This window comes from Mesoplodon bidens, assembly GCF_964165515.1.
Source record: "Mesoplodon bidens genome assembly, chromosome: 1".
Lineage (NCBI taxonomy): Eukaryota > Metazoa > Chordata > Mammalia > Artiodactyla > Ziphiidae > Mesoplodon > Mesoplodon bidens.
The window spans coordinates 169,008,456-169,030,536 of NC_138176.1; the positions used below are offsets into that span (position 1 = coordinate 169,008,456).

Here is a 22,081-nt window from a genome sequence, read left to right on the forward strand (position 1 = left end):
GGCTCAGCAGGAAATATGGGAAGAAGTCCAGAATCATGTGACACTAACTAGACCTAACCACAGCCTCACAGCCTAAAATGAAATTCTCACTTCTAGATGTACTACTGTGACTATCAATTCTGAGCTTTTAAAGGCTTAGAGGAATAATTTAAGAGTTTAATATATCAGAAAAGTAGCATGGAATAGTGAAGAGAGCACTGGATTTAGAATCAGATGAATAAAGTTTTCATGAGTTCCTGGTGATACTTTACAAAGAGGAATATCAAATTATGTGGAGAAAAAAATTCATTTAAAAATGTTTAATCTCAGGAAGAGGCAAATGACGTGTGCAGGAAGAAAATATACAAGGAAGACTGGTATGTGAAAGCAATAGGAATTTATATCAACTAAGTACATGACACTGGATAACTGAGAACTAATAGAAAATAGATAACAAACAGACACCAACTTAATTATAGGTAATATTGGTAGTATACTTTAGAAAAAATAGATATTAACAACAAAATAGGAGGGGAGTAAAAAGTTTAAAAGACATAATACTCACATATCTGTGTGGTCGAATGCTAGGTATTCCTCTATTATTCCTTCCGAGAAGATTATACAATCTTCCTCTTCTCTTTCCATAGAACACAAGCTAGGGGATTTGGCAATGGAAGATGCTTTAGGAGCATATGAAGATGAAAAATGTAACTTCTTTCCCCTAATACCAAATCTGGAAGAGGAAAAATATTAATTATGTTCAACATAAACAGTTCTCAAAGCAACTCATTCGCACAAGTTTCAGCTCAAGGTCCCTTGCCCTAGTGACACCTTCCTGGGCTACTCTAAACCCTAATACCTGTTATTTCTCAGAACAGGGATAAATAAATACTAGCCATAGACCCACTCTGCTTAGGTATATTATGCACTATTGAATACTGCTTGCTATCTTTTCAGATGCAACAGCTATGGCTATAAAATAAGTTTTTTAAAAAAATCTAATAATATTTAAATTCATAATTAGCTCTTTAAAGTACCTCAGGAGCTTATATGTTTATTTCAATAACTCCGTCATTGTTCAAAATGCATACTCCTAAAGGGCAAGTATCTTCCCTTACTTATATTTAAAGTTCTCATCCTACCCAGGTATTCAATGAATATATGATGACGCCTTCACTTCAGCAGATTTACTTTGGAGAAAGTCAAATCTGAGCAGTACAATTTTTTAAATGGCTCTCAGTTTAACCAAATATTAAATATAACCAATGTATGCTTTGTGTTATTCTTTACACCTTTTTGTACCTTAAGTATTTTTTAAACAATGAAAAAAGAATAAACCTATGGCACTTTTCAGCAAGGCTAGTGGGAAAATCTTTTTGGAAGACATTTTGGAAATATGTATTGGAAGCCTTAAAACAGAAATACCCTTTGATTCAGTGGTTTCATTTGTAGGGGATTTCCTTCGAGGATATGACCTATAAGATTTAGCTATAAAAATTATCATCACAGAACTGCTTATAGTTGCCAAAATTCAAAACTGGCCCAACTGTTTCAAAATATAGGATAGGGGGTTGGTTGTTTAAATAATGGTATATTCATGCAATGGAATTCTATGAGGTTACTAAATTAATGTTGGGGGACAAGATGGAAGATTCCCATAATAAAATGGTAATTATAAAAAGATTACAAAATATGTACAGTAATTTCAAAAAACTCTATACATATGTGGCAGAGAATGCTAGATGCCCCCAATATTGATTCTCCCTGTCTCTCCTGATACATCATGCCAATTTAATTCAGGAGAGCAATACACGCACCTCAAAGACGACATTTCCCACCACCTTGCAGCCAGATGTGACCAATGAGATATGAGCAGAATTGTTATGTGGGACTCTGGGGGGGCTGTTTAAATTTATTTATTTATTTTTGGCTGTGTTGAGTCTTCGTTTCTGTGCGAGGGCTTTCTCCAGTTGCGGCGAGCGGGGGCCACTCTTCATCGCGGTGTGCGGGCCTCTCACTGTCACGGCCTCTCCTGTTGCGGAGCACAGGCTCCAGACGCACAGGCTCAGTAGTTGTGGCACACGGGCTTAGTTGCTCCGCGGCATGTGGGATCTTCCCAGACCAGGGCTCGAACCCGTGTCCCCTGCATTGGCAGGCAGACTCCGAACCACTGCGCCACCAGGGAAGCCCCTGGGGGGGCTGTTTAAAGAAAACTGGGTTAGCTTTAAGGGGTGCCCTTTTGCCCTTCTGCCTTTCCTGCTTCCTGCTACCTGGAAAGTGAATGTCATGTCTGGAACTCTATCAGCTATCTTGGACCACCAAAAAAAAAAAAAAAAACAACTCAGGAAAAGTATCCTGGGGTAGCACAGTGTAGCAGAAAGATGAAATGAGTCTAGGACCCTGAAAACACCATACTACCACTGTACTATCTTTAGGTACCCTTCCTCCAGACTTCTTTTAAAAGAGAAAATTCTCTGTTATGTAAGCCATTAAATAAGGTGTATGGTTCATAGGAAGTGGTTGAAATAAAAATAAAGAGTTTGAGGTGTTAAAGAATTAGCCATTTTAGCTAGTGTACTAATTACCCATTTTAAGCTGATAAACTAATACCAGTTTAACTTCCATAAAGAAATTAAGTTTTAATTAGTATTATATGTTTAAGGAAATGACTTTTCAAAATTTTTTTCAAAAACTTTTTAAAGTCTGTTTCTTAGATCCCTGAATTTCTTTAAACCAGTCTATCTACACATTTATTCCAAGAAGGAAGTGCCTATATTTATAGATAGATGTAGATACATATGAATCTGAATAACCCTTATATCCTAGAGAATGTCTTACTTTTTTAACAAAAAACTAAGTAACAGAATTCTAATATGCATAAAGACTATGGTTAGTCTTACAGAATTTGCTGTGCTTTACTAAATACCAATAAATAGGAAGAAGTATTTTAATCCCTTAGTGTAACTGGTAGAATATAATACTTGCACATTAGAATACATAAGTATTTACATATTAGAATACTTACATAGTAGAATCTCTTTCTTGAGACAGTGTTGCCTCATGTGAAGCTGAAACAGCAGAAGGGGATCTAGGATACAGTCCATAACCTTCACCTGGAGTGATTATCTGCCTACCCAGAATCCTTCAAAGTGAAGAACATAAAGAGATAATTAAGCACCTTCACCTGGCATACATACAAAATGTAGGTATTTTTGGAACAAGTTTGATGGCTCTACATAGAAGTCTAGTACATACTTAGTCCGTTACTGATTTAGAATGATTCTTGAGAGAAATGTGAATCCAGAGCCTTTTTAAAGGTATATCTCTCTCCTATACAATGGAGATAGAAAGGATAAAGCTTTTCCACCCCACTGAAAAAAATCCAAGGGAACTGGGCAAACATTTGTAATTTTCCCTCCATCCCCTATAACAATCTTCATTAAATTTGCCAAAATGGGTGAAAGCCAGGCCAAATTAGTGAAAACTGAATTATATTCTTAAGAACATGAAGCTTTATAAATTTTAAGTATGTGTAGTAAGTGCATTAATGCGGTTTCTAAGGAAAGCTTCCTAATAGCCTATGTTTGCTTTCAAGTATACATGCATAGGAATTTACTTATAGGCAACAGTGTAATCAAATACATTTTCTGACCCTCTTGTTCAAAAGAAAGGCTGTTTGGACAGCCACAGTACACAGATCACAGTTACTGGTATAGAAGTTGTTTTACTTGATTAGGACAATATATTGGTAGTTATGAAAACTCTGAGAAACTTCCATCAACATGAGTTTTCTGTCATCTGAGGCTTTATACCACATCACCTTATTTATATAAATCCATGCCCATAGAGATTTCAGAATACAAGCTTTCTTGGAAATCTGCTCTTCAAATTTTAGTATTAGCCATGAATATACAAGGGCTCCAATACCTGAGGTGAGGAAAGCTACATGTCCACTGTTGGCACTCTTCTTGTAGACTTTTAATATGTACACTCAACTTCTGCTCATACAAGAGCTCGTCAATGGCTGTGAACATTGCTTGGACTTTTTCAGTGGCATTTTGATCAAGTTCCTAAAAGAAATTACCACCCCAAAATAATCAGATGAGCTTCAATCTCTGGTTAATAATCATAAAGGTTGAAAGCAATCAGATTGGTTTATTTTCAATATTTAGTCCATTTGTGTGAAAGAAAAGTTAAGTTAGTGAGTTTTTGGATCTTACAATATTCAGATGGCCTCCCTATTCCTATTTAAAGAAAATTTGTGGAAATATCTACGTTTTTAAAGTAACATTTTCTTCATCAAAAAAATCCAGAAAAGTATAAAGAAAGATAAAAATTACCAATAATTCTACCACTCAAAGATAATGATTGTTAATTTTATTATAGTTGCTTGGTTCCAGTATTTTTTTTAGAGCGTAAGGAAGACAGTCAATCCCATATATGTATTACTTAGTAGTCTGCATTTTTCACCTGACAGTTTACGTTAAATCTTTGCCCTATAATTTATCCTTTTGCAGCAGCCAAATGAATCTGATCATGTTATCTGATTCTCTGCTTACTCTCTACTTCATCTATTTTTATGTGCCCTTTTACATTCTGGTGGAAGAAAAGTTACACCTTTTTTTTTTTTTTTTTTTTTTTTTTTTGCGGTACGTGGGCCTCTCACTGTTGTGGCCTCTCCCGTTGCGAAGCACAGGCTCCGGACGCACAGGCTCAGCAGCCATGGCTCACGGGCCCAACCACTCTGCGGCTTGTGGGTTCTTCCCAGACTGGGGCACGAACCTGTGTCCCCTGCATCGGCAGGTGGACTCTCAACCACTGCGCCACCAGGGAAGCCCCGGTAAATTTGGATATTTTCTGGTTTTACTATCATGTAGTTCAGAATACCCTCTAATTTTCCTCGTAACTTAATATTTAGAACAGTGTTGTTTAATTTCCAAATATTTGGGGATTTTTCCAGTATTTTATTGTTATTGATTTCTAATTTAATTCTATTGTTACCAGAGAGCATAATCTGTCAGATTTAATCTTTTGAACAATATTGATATATTTTATGGCCCACCATACAGTCTGTCCTTGTCAGCATTCCATATGTTCTTCAGAAGGATATGTACTCTGCATTTGATGGGTATAGCATAAGATCTTTTATGTTTTTACTGATTTTCTAATTGTTTTATTAATAACTAAAATCTCTAACAATAATTGTGGATTCACCTAGTCCTCTCTTTAGTTTCATCCGTTTTTCTTCATACATTTTGAAACTCAATTAGATGCTTATGTATTTAGAATTGTTACATCTTCCTGGTATACGTTGTTATGGACTGAATTGTGTCCTCCTCAAATTCATATGTTGAAGCCCTAATCTGCAACATGATTCTATTTGGAGATAAAGCCTTTAAGTTGGAAATTAAGGTAAAATGAGGTCATAAGGGCGGAGCGCTAATCTGATAGGATTAGTGTTCTTATAAGAAGAAGAAGAGACACCAGAGATCTCTCTACCTGTGCCTGTGCCCAGGAGAAAGGTCATGTGAGGACACAGTAAGCCAGGAAGAGTGGCCTCAATCTGTCGATGGACACTTAGGTTGCTTCCATGTCCTGGCTATTGTAAATAGTGCTGCAATGAACATTGTGGTACATGTCTCTTTTTGAATTATGGTTTGCTCAGGGTATATGCCCGGTAGTGGGTCATATGGTAATTCTATTTTTAGTTTTTTTAAGGAGCCTCCATACTGTTCTCCATAGTGGCTGTATCAGTTTACATTCCCACCAACACTGCAAGAGGGTTCCCTTTTCTACACACCCTCTCCAGCATTTATTGTTTATAGATTTTTTTGATGACGGCCATTCTGACTGGTGTGAGGTGATACCTCATTGTGGTTTTGATTTGCATTTCTCTAATGATTAGTGATGTTGAGCACACTTTCATGTGTTTGTTGGCAATCTGTATATCTTCTTTGGAGAAATGTCTATTTAGGTCTTCTGCCCATTTTTTAATTGGGTTGTTTGTTTTTTGGATATTGAGCTGCATGAGCTGCTTGTATATTTTGGAGATTAATCCTTTGTCAGTTGCTTCATTTGCAAATATTTTCTCCCATTCTGAGAGTTGTCTTTTCGTCTTGTTTGTGGTTTCCTTGCTGCGCAAAAGCTTTTAAGTTTCATTAGGCCCCACTTGTTTATTTTTGTTTTTATTTCCATTTCTCTAGGAGGTGGGTCAAAAAGGATCTGGCTGTGATGTATGTTATAGAGTGTTCTGCCTGTGTTTTCCTCTAAGAGTTTTATAGTGTCTGGCCTTACATTTAGGTCTTTAATCCATTTTGAGTTTATTTTTGTGTATGGTGTTAGGGAGTGTTTAATTTCATTCTTTTACAGGTAGCTGTCCAGTTTTCCCAGCACCACTTATTGAAGAGGCTGTCTTTTCTCCATTGTATATTCTTGCCTCCTTTATCAAAAATAAGGTGACCATATGTGTGTGGGTTTATCTCTGGGCTTTCTGTCCTGTTCCATTGATCTATATTTCTGTTTTTGTGCCAGTACCATACTGCTTTGATTACTGTAGCTTTGTAGTATAGTCTGAAGTTAGGAAGCCTGATTCCTCCAGCTCCGTTTTTCTTTCTCAAGATTGCTTTGGCTATTCAGGGTCTTTTGTGTTTCCATACAAATTGTGAAAGTTTTTGTTCTATTTCTGTGAAAAATGCCATTGGTAGTTTGATAGGGATTGCATTGAATCTGTAGATTGCTTTGGGTCGTATAGTCATTTTCACAATGTTGATTCTTCCAATCCAAGAACATGGTGTATTTCTCCATCTGTTTATGTCATCTTTGATTTCTTTCATCAGTGTTTTATAGTTTTCTGAGTACAAGTCTTTTGACTCCTTAGGTACGTTTATTCCTAGGTATTTTATTCTTTTTGTTGCAATGGTAAATGGGATTGTTTCCTTAGTTTCTCTTGCTGATTTTTCGTCATTAGTATATAGGAATGCAAGCATTTTTTTAAAACAGTTTTTTTTTGGCTGCATAGCATATAGGATCTTAGTTCCCTGACCAGGGATCGAACCCGTGCCCCCTGCAGTGGAAGTGTGGAGCGTTAACCACTGGACTGCTGGGGATATCCCCAACTGCCTTTTTTTTTTTTTTTTTTTGGCTGCGCTGGGTCTTCATTGCTGCATGTGGGCTTTTCTCTAGTTGTGGCAAGCGGGGGCTACTCTTCCTTGTGGTGTGTGGTCTTCTTGTTGCGGTGGCTTCTTTTGTTGTGGAGCACGGGCTCTAGGCACACAGGCTTCAGTAGTTTCAGCATGCGGGCTCAGTAGTTGTGGGTAGCAGCTCTAGAGCGTAGGCTCAGTAGTTGTGGCACATGGGCTTAGTTGCTCCGCAGCATGTGGCATCTTCCCAGACCAGGGCTCGAACCTATGTCCCCTGCATTGGCAGGAGGATTCTTAACCACTGTGCCACCAGGGAAGCCCCCAAACTGCCTTTTTATCCCTAAAAAATATTCCTCTTTCCTAGTAATCAACTCTGTGTCTTGAAGTTTATTTTGTCTCATATTAACATAAGCCTATTGCGTGCACAGTATAACTTTCTCTGTCCTTTTAATTTCAATCTATTTGTGTCTTTATATTTAGAGTTCGTCTCTTCCATATAGTATATAGTTGAGTCTTGTTTTTTTTTAATCCATTCTGTGTTTTATCCTTTTTTTTTTTTTTTTGTGGTACGCGGGCCTCTCACTGCTATGGGCTACCCCGTCGCGGAGCACAGGCTCCGGACGCGCAGGCCCAGCGGCCATGGCTCACGGGCCCAGCCGCTCTGTGGCATGCGGGATCCTCCTGGACCGGGGCACGAACCTGTGTCCCCTGCGTCGGCAGGCGGACTCTCAACCACTGCACCACCAGGGAAGCCCTTATCCTTTTTTTATCCATTCCATTTTTTTGTGTTAATTATTGACATGGTTGGTTTGTAATCTACCATCTTGCTGTTTCTTTTCCATTTGTCCCTTTTTTTGGGGGGCGATCCTTTCTTGTTGTTTTCCTTTCCTGTCTTGTTCTAGGTTAATCAAATATTTGTTAGTATTCCATTTTATTTCCCCTATTGGCATCTTAGCTTATTCTTCTTCTTTTTTTTTAATGCTTGCTCTAGGGCTAATAATGTGCATTCTTAACCTATCAAAGTGTAGTTAGTCAATATTTTACCACTTCATACCTCCCTCTTCATACTTCCCACTTGTCTTGATACCTGACACTTCACAAATGTAATAATCTTATAACAGTATAATTCCATTTATATTCACCCATCCTTTGAGCTATATTTGTCTCATCTTTTATTTCAACAAATATAAACTCCATCTTGCACATGTTTTGCTTTATTCAGCCAGTTATCCTTTAGAGAAATCACTAAAAAATATAGACTTTTGTATTTACCCACCTATTTAGTTTCTGGTGTTCTTTATCTCCCTGTGTCCTAACGATTCCAACTGCTTCATCTGCCCTGAACTCTGATCTCTGTTACTCAGCAAAATGGGACCCTGTGCTTTGTTTGGACTCTGTCTTACAACTCCATAGTCAGAAAATTATTCCCAGGCAGGGAGCCAGGGTAAGCAGGGGCCTGCCTACGTCATGAGTTTCTTTTCTCTCAGGGATTATAGATATGGGCTGCCTGTTAACCAATGCCTCAAGAGACAGTCAGCATGGAGTTTCAGAGCCAAAACAGAATAAGGAAGGCATCAACCTGGGAAGGCAGCCTGTTATAAGATATTGGAACCTAAGCACAGTAAAGAGGGCGTCTGTAATGAGGTGGATGGACCTAGAGTCTGTCATACAGAGTGAAGTAAGTCAGAAAGAGAAAGACAAATACTGTATGCTGACACATATATATGGAATTTAAGAAAAAAAAATGTCATGAAGAACATAGGGGTAAGACAGGAATAAAGACACAGACCTACTAGAGAATGGACTTGAGGATATGGGGAGGGGGAAGGGTAAGCTGTGACAAAGTGAAAGAGTGGCATGGACATATATACACTACCAAACGTAAGGTAGATAGCTAGTGGGAAGCAGCCGCATAGCACAGAGAGATCAGCTCGGTGCTTTGTGACCGCCTGGAGGGGTGGGATAGGGAGGGCGGGAGGGAGACGCAAAAGGGAGGGGATATGGGAACATATGTATATGTATAACTGATTAAATTTGTTATAAAGCAAAAAAAAAATAGAAACCAAAAAATAAAAAAATAAAAAAAAAATAAAGAGGGAGTCTGTGTAGGAAGACAGCCTGTTGTATGGTAGAGCCTAAGAGAGGTAAAGAGAACATCTAAGCAGTTTTTCTGATCCTGAGCAGTGTGAGAGGGGTGTTCTAATTACTTTGGCAGTGTACCAGATTAATCCAAAACTGAATGGCTCAAAATAGCAATAATCATGTATTATCTTTCCAGGTTTACATGTTTCTGGAATTTACATAGCTCACAGCAGGAATGGTTTGTCTCTTCTCCACAACATCTGGGATATCAGTTGAAAAGCTCAAAGGTTTAGAGCTGAAAGCATCTGAGTGCTCATTCACTCAAATATCTGGCAGTTGATGCTGGCTTTCAGCTGGGGGCTTCAGTTTCTCTCTACATGGGCTTTTCCATGTGGTTTGAACTTCCTCACAACATAGTGGCTGAATTCCAAGGTCAAGCATCCAGAGAGAGAGAAACAGAAAGAGCCAGGCAGAAGCTGTGTTGCTTTCTAACCTAAAAAATCATGCAGCGTCACTTTCACTGCATTCTACTGATTAAGGCAGTTAAATAGTCCATTCAGGTTCAAGGGGAAAGAAAATAGAGCCTATCTCTTCAGTGGAGGAATATCAGTATCTTGTAATAAGGGCATGTCAGATGGGATATATATTGGCATGACTTTTGAAAATATAATCTGCCACAGTGGGTGTTTGCATGGGGAGCAGGTTGTTGCAGGGTGATGGAGCACAAGTAAGATGAGGAGGATGTCCTTGCGGGAGAGCAGCCAGCTTATAATATTGGAACCACAGTGGAAAGAAGAAAGTTACCATGTGGGGAGTCGGCAGCCCCACACAGGGTGATAGCCCAAGCAGCCTGAGGAAGGTGTCTATTTGGAGGTGAGGACAACATTGGGTGTCTGACTCTGAGTGGGATGAGGAGATCATTCATTGGGTGCGAGAGTGCAAGGGTCAGTGACTCAGCACAGGGTGTTGAAACATATGTGGAGTGAGAAGAGTATTTGCAGAGGTTAAGAGGCAGTGGATTAGTGGGGAACTGGTTATGTTCATGGGGACTAATCAAATAAATAAATATATTAAGAATAACGGAAGCCACGTTTATCACTGTCAGAGAAAGAAGTTACAAATTTAGAAAAGGAAAAAACTAGAATGAACCTTGTCATTTCACAGTGGGATAGGAGGAGTACTTATATTCCCTAGTTCTGTCCACTGGGAGGGTTTGGGAATCAGTGACACCTAAAAAGCAATGAGCACGCTTAGGACCCAAATCTTTGTTTCTAAACATGGCATAAAAGGAACCAGGGCTTCTTAAAGAATTGGCTGATTCCAGGGTTGGGGCAAAGCAAGTACAAAATAAGCCTGGATATCTTGTGCCAGAAAGTAAGGAAATATTTAAAGAAGGATGGGAACATGTCAAAATGGCACAGAAGCAGCTTGAAGAGAATTCTGCGGGCCAAATCTGGGACAATTGGAACTTCAAGATAAATAATGATGTAATGATGTATTATATATTATAACTAACTGAACAAAATAGGAATCCTTGATTCTACCCTGATGTAAATCATAAATTGAAAGTCTGAGGAGGAACAGGATAGTAGGTACATAATTTCAATGTACTGCCCCATAAAATACTTTTTAAAAAAATATCTTTATTGGAGTATAATTGCTTTACAATGGTGTGTTAGTTTCTGCTTTATAACAAAGTGAATCAGCTATACGTATACATATATCCCCAATAAAATACTTTCAAATGCAAAGGAAAATCACCTTAATTAAGTGATCAAAGTGAACAACATCAATAATGGGACAAATGGAATTATGTGCCACCTAATAGAATGCAATGAGAAAAACAAGCTCATTTCTGTTATATCATAGACTCAAGAACTGTTCCAGATTGAGGGAGACTAAAGAGACTTGACAATGTGATATGAACTTTTGCTATAAAGGATATCATTGGGACAACTAGTGAAAATTTAATGGGATCTATGGATTAGATGGTAGCAATATATAAGTGTTAATTTCCTGAATTTGATGCTTGCCCTCTAGTAATGTAGTGTGTCCTTGCTTGAAGGAAATATACACTAAAATGTTTGGTGCAAGGGAGTATCATGTCAGTAACTTACTCTCAAACCATTCAGGAAAAAAACAGTTGGCCTCCATATTCATGGGTTTGTAAACGTAAAGCACATTTATATTGTATTAGGTATTATAAGCAATCTAGAAAGGATTTAAAGTGTACAGAAGGATATGCGTAGGTAATATGCAAATACTGCACCATTTTATATGAGACTTGAGAATCCCTGGATTTTGGTATCCACAGGGGGTCCCTGGAACCAATCCCTCATGGATACCAAGGGATGACTGTTCTTTTTACTATACTTACAACTTTTCTGTAAGTTTGAGGTTGTTTCCAAATTATTAAGAAAACACAATGTGCAGTAATTGCAACTTTGATCACAAAACTTGAATTTGATTAATTAAGACACAATCCATTACTAATAATGGATTTCACAGGAATTACCTACTCTGACATACATGTGAAATCTGCAATGAAATGTTTGTGTAATACAAAGAAAATATCAACATTATTTATATACTAACCAGGAACCTTGAAAACAATCACAATTATAGCTATAAGTTTCAAAGAGAAATGTATTCTTCAAAATATTAAACATAGAGTTTTTATATGACCTAGAAATTCCACTCCTAGGTGTATACCTAAGAATATTTGAAACATGTCCACAGAAAAACTTGTACACAAGTGTTCATAGTAGCATTATTCATAATAGCAAAAAAGTGAAACAATCCAAATGTCCATCATCTGATGAATAAACAAAATTGGTATATCCATGCAATAAAATTATATTCATTAATAAAAAAGAAGTACTGACACATGCTATAACATGGATAAAATCTGAACATATGCTAGGTGAAATAAGCCAGACACAATAGGTGATATACTGTATGATTCATTTACATGAAATATCAGAATAGGTAAAACCATACAGACAGAAAGCAGATTAGTGGTTGCCAGGGGCTGGGTGGAGAGAGAAATGGAGAGTAATTGCTAATGGAGACAGGGTTTCTTTTTGGGGTGATGAAAATGATAGGATAGTTGCACAACTCTGTGAATATACTGCAAATCACTTAACTGTTCACTTTAAAAGAGTGAATTTTATGTATGTGACTGTCACAGTAAAAAAAAGTAAAAATAATAAATCCAATGAGGGCTTCCCTGGTGGCGCAGTGGTTGAGAGTCCGCCTGCCGATGCAGGGGACACGGGTTCGTGCTCCGGTCCAGGAAGATCCCACATGCCGCGGAGCGGCTGGGCCCGTGTGCCATGGCCGCTGGGCCTGCGCGCCCGGAGCCTGTGCTCCACAGCGGGAGAGGCCACAGCAGTGAGAGGCCCGTATACCGCAAAAAATAAAAAAATTTAAAAATAAATAAATAAATAAATTCAATGAAAGTCTAATCTAGTATTAAACAGATGAGAAATCTGTTAAAACATTTAAATGAAATATCAAAAGTTAAACACATGACAAAGAATATAAATTTCTGCCAGAAGCCAACATTAGCCTAGAACTCAGTTCCCTTAAAAAACATGAACTCTGGGACTTCCCTGGTGGTGCAGTGGTTAAGAATCTGCCTGCCAATGCAGGGGACATGGGTTGGAGCTCTGGTCCAGGAGGATCCCACATGCCACTTAAGCAACAAAGCCCGTGCGCCACAACTACTGAGCCTATGCTCTAGAGCCTGCAAGCCACAACTACTGAGCCCATGTGCCACAACTACTAAAGCCCGCACACCTAGCGCCCATGCTCCACAACAAGAGAAACCACTGCAATGAGGAGCCCACACACCACAACGAAGAGTAGCCCCCGCTCGCCGCAACTAGAGAAAGCCCACGCACAGCAACAAAGACCCAACAACAGCCAAAAATAAATAAATTAATTAAAAAAAACAAAACAAAACATGAACTCTACACCTACATACCAGCAACAAATAGATTAAAAATATGATTTTTAATATACCATGCAAGGTACCTAGGAATAAATCTTCAACAAATGTATATTACTTTTATGGATAAAATTATAAAAATGTATTAAGACATTAAAGAAATGGATATTAAATGGAAAGATTTATATATCAAATTCATGATTAGGAAAACTCACTATCATAAAGATAGCAGTCCTCCCCAAATTGACCTATGCAATTTAATAATCAGATTCTAATTAGGAGAAAGGTCAGGTGAGGACACAGTAAGCCAGGAAGAGTGGCCTCAATCTGTCGATGGACACTTAGGTTGCTTCCATGTCCTGGCTATTGTAAATAGAGCTGCAATGAACACTGTGGTACATGTCTCTTTTTGAATTATGGTTTCTCAGGGTATATGCCCGGTAGTGGGATTGCTGGGTCATATGGTAATTCTATTTTTAGTTTTTTTAAGGAGCCTCCATACTGTTCTCCATAGTGGCTGTATCAGTTTACATTCCCACCAACACTGCAAGAGGGTTCCCTTTTCTCCACACCCTCTCCAGCATTTATTGTTTATAGATTTTTTTGATGACGGCCATTCTGACTGGTGTGAGGTGATACCTCATTGTGGTTTTGATTTGCATTTCTCTAATGATTAGTGATGTTGAGCATCCTTTCATGTGTTTGTTGGCAATCTGTATATCTTCTTTGGAGAAATGCCCATTTTTTAATTGGGTTGTTTGTTTTTTGGATATTGAGCTGCATGAGCTGCTTGTATATTTTGGAGATTAATCCTTTGTCAGTTGCTTCATTTGCAAATATTTTCTCCCATTCTGAGAGTTGTCTTTTCGTCTTGTTTATGGTTTCCTTGCTGTGCAAAAGCTTTTAAGTTTCATTAGGCCCCACTTGTTTACTTTTGGTTTTTGAATTTTATCAAGTATCTTTTTAACATCTATTGGCTTTATCATATTTTTTCCTTTAATTCACTGATGTTAAACATATTAATACATTTACAGATATTGACCCATCTTTGTATTCCTAGAATAAACCTTATTTGATTATTTTTAAAAATATCAATCCAAAGTACATAAAACTAAAATAGAATAGAACTGGGTTAGATATTTTTATGATTGTTGACTATAAAACTTTAAATAATAGATATAATTAGAATAAAAAAGGAAAGTCTTCCTTCACATCACTATAATAACTTTGTTAATTTTTTTAAGACTTTTTTTTTTTTAATGTGGACCATTTTTAAAGTCTTTATTGAACTTCTTACAACACTGCCTCTGTTTTATGTTTTGGTTTTTTGGCCCCGAGGCATGTGGGATCCTAGCTCCCCAACCAGGGATCGAACCCACACCCCCTACATTGGTAGGCGAAGTCTCAACCACTGGACCACCAGGGAAGTCCCCAACTTTGTTAATTTTAAAACAGTATTTTAAAAGAACTAAACCTAAGAATATAAATGCCAGCATGATTATAAATATGTTTGGCAAAGTAGTAGGCCATTAGTTAAATTGGGGGGAAAACTGTATTCCTATATACCAGTGATAACTCAAAAACACCTAAGTTCAAAAGCAAGGAAAATGTATAATTAAATACTAAGTTCAATTTTAATATCAGTTGTATCTTACAACAAGAGATTTACTCAAAATAAATAATGAAATGATAAAGCAGATTAAATTAAAGGAAGATCTAAGTAAACTATATTTCTAGGTAGAATACTAAGTTCAGTTAAGGTACAAAATGACTGAAATGTGTTTATAAAGCGATTAGTACAGAGCCTAGCATCTATTAAATATTCAATAAATTTTAGTTCTCCCTGCACCTAATTTAATATAATGTTATAATGCAATATCAATTAAATCTCTCATGAATATTTTATAAAATTTCATACAAGGGAAAATAAAATTTATCTGAAAGATAATAGATTTTCCAAGATTTTTAAAATATCATGAAAACCCTATGATATTAAGTCAAATGTAGAAAAATTGCTCAAACAAAGTAGGTTCAACAGTAAAAGAACTTAATTATCCTCACACCATATACTATTATACACACCATATATATAAGCAAAAATATCTGTAAAATAAAATTAGAACTACACTATACATTTATTTATTTTTTGCGGTACGTGGCCATCTCACTGTTGTGGCCTCTGCCGTTGCGGAGCACAGGCTTCGGACGCGCAGGCTCAGCGGCCATGGCTCACAGGCCTCGCCGCTCTGCAGCATGTGGGATCTTCCCGGACAGAGGCACGAACCCGTGTCCCCTGCCTCGGCAGGCGGACTCTTAACCACTGCGCCACCAGGGAAGCCCTATACATTTATTTTTAACGTGCTTTTTTTCATTTAGTAATATATCATAAACATTTTCCCAGTCTATATGGCTTAGTAATAAACTTTCAAAAACATTTTAAACAACGAGGTAATATTAGTAGTGGAGAGACACACTAGTACTGAGCACAGCAGAAGGAGTAGATCCAGGGCCCGGATCCATACTAACGTGTAAATGTTTAAGCCAAACACTAAGCATCTCTAAGGATCAACTACTACATCCATAAAACAGAGCAATACTGAAAGAGGGTGAAGCTGATGCTTCTTTACAGCTATTTTAAAGAGTAAATAAACAATGTAGGAGGGACTTCCCTGGTGGTCCAGTGGTTAAGACTTCGTGCTTCCACTGCAGGGGATGCAGGTTCGATCCCTGGTTGGGGAACTAAGGTCCCACATGCTGCGCGGCACGGCCAAAACAAAAAAAAATTAAATTAAAAATAAACAGTGTAGGAGAGGGAAGGCATGAAATATACTGACCAAACTGACAAATGCTAACTCCCAGAACAGTCTCCCAAGCACTCCATCAGACCAATAATATAAAACTCACACCATATCCCCAGGAGAAGTCCGAGCTGCCTTCAGTAGAGATCCCTGTGCCTGTATAACTTGGAAAAGCAGACCTTGAATTCTCAGTGTCAGCTGATGTAAAAGGTGATTCTTGTGTGATGTCAGACTCACTAAATGCACAATTTGGAAGGAGAAGAGAAAACAGAAAAATTCTTATATTTCCTCAAGTTTCTGCAGCATTAACTACCCAGCAATCTATTAGGTGATAAGCATGTGCAGAAATATATCCACAGAGGCAAAAATAAATGAAGGACTTGAAATGTAAGCATCATAGTAAAGTCGGACCTAATTCCTACAGAATTGATGGCAGCCATTCTAAATAATTCTAGTCTTAGTTTACAATGAATACTTTAAAATTCCACTTATAATATCTACCCTTGAGAACAAAAGACATTTCAGAAATGTCTAGGAATTCACATAGAATAGTATGTGAACTTGTATGGCACTTTTAGTTTACCAAGCACTTTCACAGATATTAACCCCATTTTATCCTCACAACAACCTGGTGATGCAGAACTCAACCCCTTTTTAAGACAAAGAATCTGAGATTTAGTACTAGGTGTTGAAACTAGGTTTTATGACTGTAATTTTTCTATGATACCACATTGCTTCTCAGAACCCTCTGTGAAGTTACTGTATCCTCTATTTCTTAAAATAATAACTGCAGCTAATATTTACTCAGCATTTACTGTATTTTATCTCATTTATATTCACAACACCCTTTAAGAGATACTATTACCGGTAAGTAACTTGCCCAATATTGTTCAGCTAATAGATGACAAAACCAGGATTAAAAATCAGATCTGTTTGGATTCCTCCTGAGTCTCTGTTTGTAACTACTTCATAATACTGCTTTTCAAAGGTTATAAAAATAAGTGTGTTTCCATTAGCTGTTCCAGAATGAAAGTTGAATGGTATTGAAAAAATGTGATAAAAATTCTTGTTTTCTTTCATTAGTACAAGGCTTGATACCAATCCTAAGGCAAAAAAACAAAACTTTTGCCATTATCAAGTGCAATAAGCAAACAAGTACACTTTTTGTTATTACCTTTGGGAACTTATGTCTTTTTCATGGCTGTCATTGGTAGAGGAAATTGCATCCAGCTGCTCTGGAAGGGGATGATGATTAAGAGAATGTTTTGTTATTCCTTTCCTGTGAAAGAGAAAAGCAAAGTTATATTTCCTGTAAAGAAAAAATATATACTTTTCAGTAACTTGATCTACAAGTTAGTCGCCTACTTCTTGCTGTTCTGGAACTGCACCGTACAATACAGTAGCCATTAATCACTAGCAGTTAAAATGTGGTCAGTTGGAAATGAGATGCACTTTGCAAAACACACAGGATTTTGAAGTCTTAGTACAACAAGAATGTACAATGTATCATTAATTATTTTATCTTGATTACATGTTAAAATGATAATATTCTGGATATATTTGGGTTAAACAAAATATATTAAAATTAATTTCACTGCAAATTGAAAATATAAAAAGGTATAACCACACACCTATTAGAACAGCTAAGATAAAATATGGTGATAACACTAAATGCAGATCAGGATATGGAGAAACTAGATTTCTCATACATTGCTGGTAGGAATGTAAAATGGTGCAGCCACTCTGGAATAATTTCAGTTTCTTATAAAACTAAACACATGTGTTTATCATGAGACCTAGCCATTGCACTCTTGGGCATTGATCCCAGAGAAATGAAAACTTACCTTCACACAAAAATTTTGTACACAGACGTTCACAGCAGCTTTATTTATAATTGAAAAAGGTTGGAACAACTGAAATGTTCTTTGATAGCTGAATAGTTAAACTTTGGTATATCTACACAATGGAATATGATTTAGCATAAAAAAGGAGTGAACTGGGCTTCCCTGGTGGCACAGTGGTTGAGAGTCCGCCTGCCGATGCAGGGGGATACGGGTTGTGCCCCATTCCGGGAAGATCCCACGTGCCGCGGAGCGGTTAGGCCCGTGAGCCATGGCCACTGAGCCTGCACGTCCGGAGCCTGTGCTCCGCAATGGGAGAGGCCACAACAGAGGGCCGCATACAGCAAAAAAAACAACAAAAAAAGGAGTGAACTGATACATGCAACAACTTGGATGGATTTCAAGGGCATCATACTTAGTGAAAAAAGCCAATCTCAAAAGCTCACATATACTATATGATTCCATTTATATTACATTCACAAATGACAAAACTATAGAGGTGGAGAAAAGATTAGTGGTTCCAGGGTGTGAAGAAAGGAATCGATGTGACTGTAAAGGCGTATATAAGGATGTTTCTTGGTGGTGATGGAACAGCTCTGTATCTCTATTGTACTGGTGGTTACATACATCAATAAATGAGACCAAATTGCATAGAACTACATTTACATATATACAAAGGAGTGGATATAAAAATTGATGAAAACTGAATAAGGTTTATAGTCTAGTTAACAGTACTGTACCAATGTCAGTTTCCTGGCTTTGAAATTATATTATAGTTACATAAGTTGTCATCATTGGGGGAATCTGGGTGAAGAGTTCATGGGACTACGTACTATTTTTGTAACTTCCTGTGAGTCCATAATTATTTCAAAATAAAAAGGTAAAGAAGTTAATTTCACCTGTTTCTACTTTTTTTTAATGTGACTACCTGAAAATTTTAAATTATATATGTGTTTTGTATTATATTTCTATAGGACAGTACTGCTCTAGAGAGTTCAACATGTGCATTAGAATAAACTTTGGGGTCAATTATCATATGTTCCAGTCCTAATCATCTACAATAGACTTTCCTTCCCCACAAAATTCTGTAGTCAAATAACATGATAGGTTAAACAAAGTTACACAGGTTTCTTTACAAGAGGTCTTCCCAGGGCTTTTAATATGCAAATGTATATTATAAATCTAATACTCTTGTTTCACAGGAAAGGAAAGTGAGGCACAGAGGGATTAAGTAACCTGCTTAAGGTCATATGGCTAGTAAGCAATGGAGCCAGGATTCAAATCCAAGTAGTTTGTTTGAGGCTTCTCACAGCAAATGAATAGTTTGAGATTTTAGTAAATTGTACCATTTTTGTATATAAAGATAAAGACGTAGTCAGCAGAGCTTGTTCTTTAAATTATTTCTCAAATGGTGGGGCTGGATTTGTGTAGAGCTATTTGTACTTCTCTCATTCAATGATTTTACAACCAAAAGCTTGTCTTTGAGACAGTGGCGGGGATCAGAAATGTGGATTCCAGCTATGAAATAGAAACTTAAAACATATTTTAGTCTGTCAGAGAAATTTGGTTATGAAGTGACAATTAGATAATACCAAAGAAATATTAAATTTGATCATAGCTTTGTGGTTACATAAGAAAATGTCTATAATTTTTAGAAATGCATAATGAAGTATATGGGGTGCAATGATAGTGTCTGGGGTTGTCCTTATTTCACAGATGACAGACAGGCTGAAAAAAATATATAGATGAAAGATGAAGCAAATATATTAAAATTTTGATAACTGTTTAATGTAGGTGATGGGTAGGTCATTATATTATTCACTATACATTTATGCCTGAGATTTACCATTTTTAAAATGTTAAGCTGTATATTTTATCCCAACCTCTTTTCAATATCTATAACTTGGAACTATTAGGGAGAAAACTAATATTACTTCTTCAAAGCAAATTATAACACCTAAAGTAAAAATTACTTTTAGGGCTTCCCTGGTGGCGCAGTGGTTGGGAGTCCGCCTGCCGATGCAGGGGACATGGGTTCGTGCCCCGGTCCGGGAGGATCCCACATGCCGCGGAGCGGCTGGGCACGTGAGCCATGGCCGCTGAGCCTGCGCATCCGGAGCCTGTGCTCCGCAACGGGAGAGGCCACAACAGTGAAAGGCCCGCCTACCGCAAAAAAAAAAAAAAAAATTACTTTTAATATACTGTTATTTAGGGCTTCCCTGGTGGCGCAGTGGTTGAGAGTCCGCCTGCTGATGCAGGGGACACGGGTTTGTGCCCAGGTCCGGGAAGATCCCACATGCCGCGGAGCGGCTGGGCCCGTGAGCCATGGCCGCTGAGCCTGCGCATCTGGAGCCTGTGCTCCGCAACGGGAGAGGCCACAACAGTGAGAGGCCCGCGTACCGCAAAAAAAAAAAAAAAAAAAAAAAAAAAAAAAAATATATATATATATATATATATATATACTGTTATTTAGATGCATATAATCTTCATTATCATCATTATTCACGTTATTCTGACACTTCTAGAGAATCATCTTTTAGGAGAGTTATCTTTAGGGAGTATCAAGTCAACAATAGAGAACAAGTAACATAACCATACTGGGTCAATAATTCTGGCCCAATAAGTGCTATCAACAATTTTTTCCATAAAATTTTTTTTCACTCTCAGAATGGTCAGAATTAATTATAAAAGCAGATTTTTGCCTAAGCCCTGTTCCCTTTATTGGTAAATGACTTTCTTCTTCCTGTTTCCTAAAAAAGCCTATTAACTGAATTGCTTCTGTGTCCTATCCTATTATGTAGTAGATAATAAGCTTCTGAAAGGCAAGGAAAGATCATAGACTGATTTTGTTTGTATGGCTATTGTACCAAGTAAAGGTGGGAAGGGACAAGGAAATTACCATTTACCGAGGACCTACTATGTGTCAAGCCCTATGCCATCACTTTAGATATGCTTTTAGATAAGATCTTATTCCTATATTACAGAAATGAAGTCTCAAATATTTAGTAATTTGCTTAAAATTAACAAGGCTACAAAAGAGTCTAAACAGAAACCCAGATGTGACTGAAGATACCATGCCTGTTAACTGCCCTGTATAGTTAATATTTAATTAATAAATGTATGGTTGCTAAAATTACATAGTTTAGTGGAGGAAAAAAATTGGTATTTGGGGTTGAAAAACCCAAGCTTAAAACCTATTGGTTATATAATCTTAAGATGTGTACCTTTCTGATATTTCATATGCTGAAAAACTAAAGATAATCATACCCATCTTACAGAGTTAAGAGAATCAAGATATGAAAGTCTTTTTGAAAGTATAAAGCATTAATAAATGAATGACATTATCATTACTTCCTACATTATAACACTTCACTAGGGGTGGGAGGTGGGTCTTTAAGCGGGAAATATTTGCTGTCTAAAGTCTCAAAAGCAAAACTGATCCTTAAGGATTCTGACACTAAATTGCAGAGGTGCGGAGGCAGTATGTGTAATGGTTATGACCACAAGCTTCAAAACCAGATTGACAACAGGTTCGTAGTTCAGCTCCACCACCTTCTGGCTGTGTTATCTTTGGCATGCTACAATCTTTAAGTCTGGGATCTTTATCTGTAGAAAGTGCAAAATAATAGTTCCTATCTGGTCTCCTTATTGACAGGATTAAGTGAGCTAATGCATGTAAGCAGCTTTGCACTGTGCTTGGCACTAGGCGTATTCAACTTAATTGTAGCACTCAGCTATTAATAGCTTCACGAGTTGTCAATGGTCATTGACACTGGGGCACGAAGCACTGCGGAAACTACAAAATGCCTTAGGAAACCCAGTCTCCGAGCTCAAGAAGTGCAACCCAAGAGGGCCAAGTCCTGGGACAGCACAGGTAACACGCCCTTAGCTGGAGATGGAGGTAGAAGGGGCAACGTCCGGCAAGGCTGGGAGGAGAGAATTCCGAAGAAAATTTTCTTTCCCTCGCCCTGGGAAAGGAAAAAGGAGCAAGGGACTGGTCAGGGAGGGTCCGCAGAGCGCCTGCGGCCCGCCTCGGCCTGGGCCGGGCTGGGGTGGCTGAGCAGTCCACTCACAGCTCCAAGTTCTGTGGCACCGCCTTCCGAGTGTATCTGGAGATCATCCTCCTCTTCCTCCTCAGCCGCGGCCGGGGCGGGCAAGCCAGGTTGGGGGCCTCTGGCCTGGCCCTCCCGCCACCTTCCGGCCCCGTCACGCCCCGTCTTTTAGACTCCGGGGCCGGCCCTCCCCAAGGATCCCCACCTCCCTAGTCTTCCGCCCTCCTTTCTTCCTCGT

The 22,081-nt window shown here is 38.0% G+C and overlaps 1 protein-coding gene across 4 annotated transcripts in view; it reads right to left on the reverse strand.

The window, feature by feature from the left end:
• The window catches only part of FAM149B1 (family with sequence similarity 149 member B1), a 46,968-nt gene extending 24,957 nt beyond the window's left edge, over nt 1-22,011 (reverse strand). For 2 of the 4 annotated variants that reach the window (XM_081248509.1, XM_081248512.1), the window contains exons 1-6: nt 21,865-21,986; nt 17,125-17,229; nt 16,057-16,186; nt 3,907-4,049; nt 3,005-3,121; nt 545-712 (exon numbers count right to left, since the gene is read on the reverse strand). In XM_081248509.1, the coding sequence (XP_081104635.1) occupies nt 545-712; nt 3,005-3,121; nt 3,907-4,049; nt 16,057-16,186; nt 17,125-17,229; nt 21,865-21,911 (710 nt within the window). In that variant the 5' untranslated portion in view covers nt 21,912-21,986. Of the gene's footprint in view, nt 1-544; nt 713-3,004; nt 3,122-3,906; nt 4,050-16,056; nt 16,187-17,124; nt 17,230-21,864 lie in introns of those variants that run through there. The other 2 variants (XM_081248511.1, XM_081248510.1) reach the window with 2 other exon arrangements.
• Nucleotides 22,012-22,081: the final 70 nt, after the last annotated feature.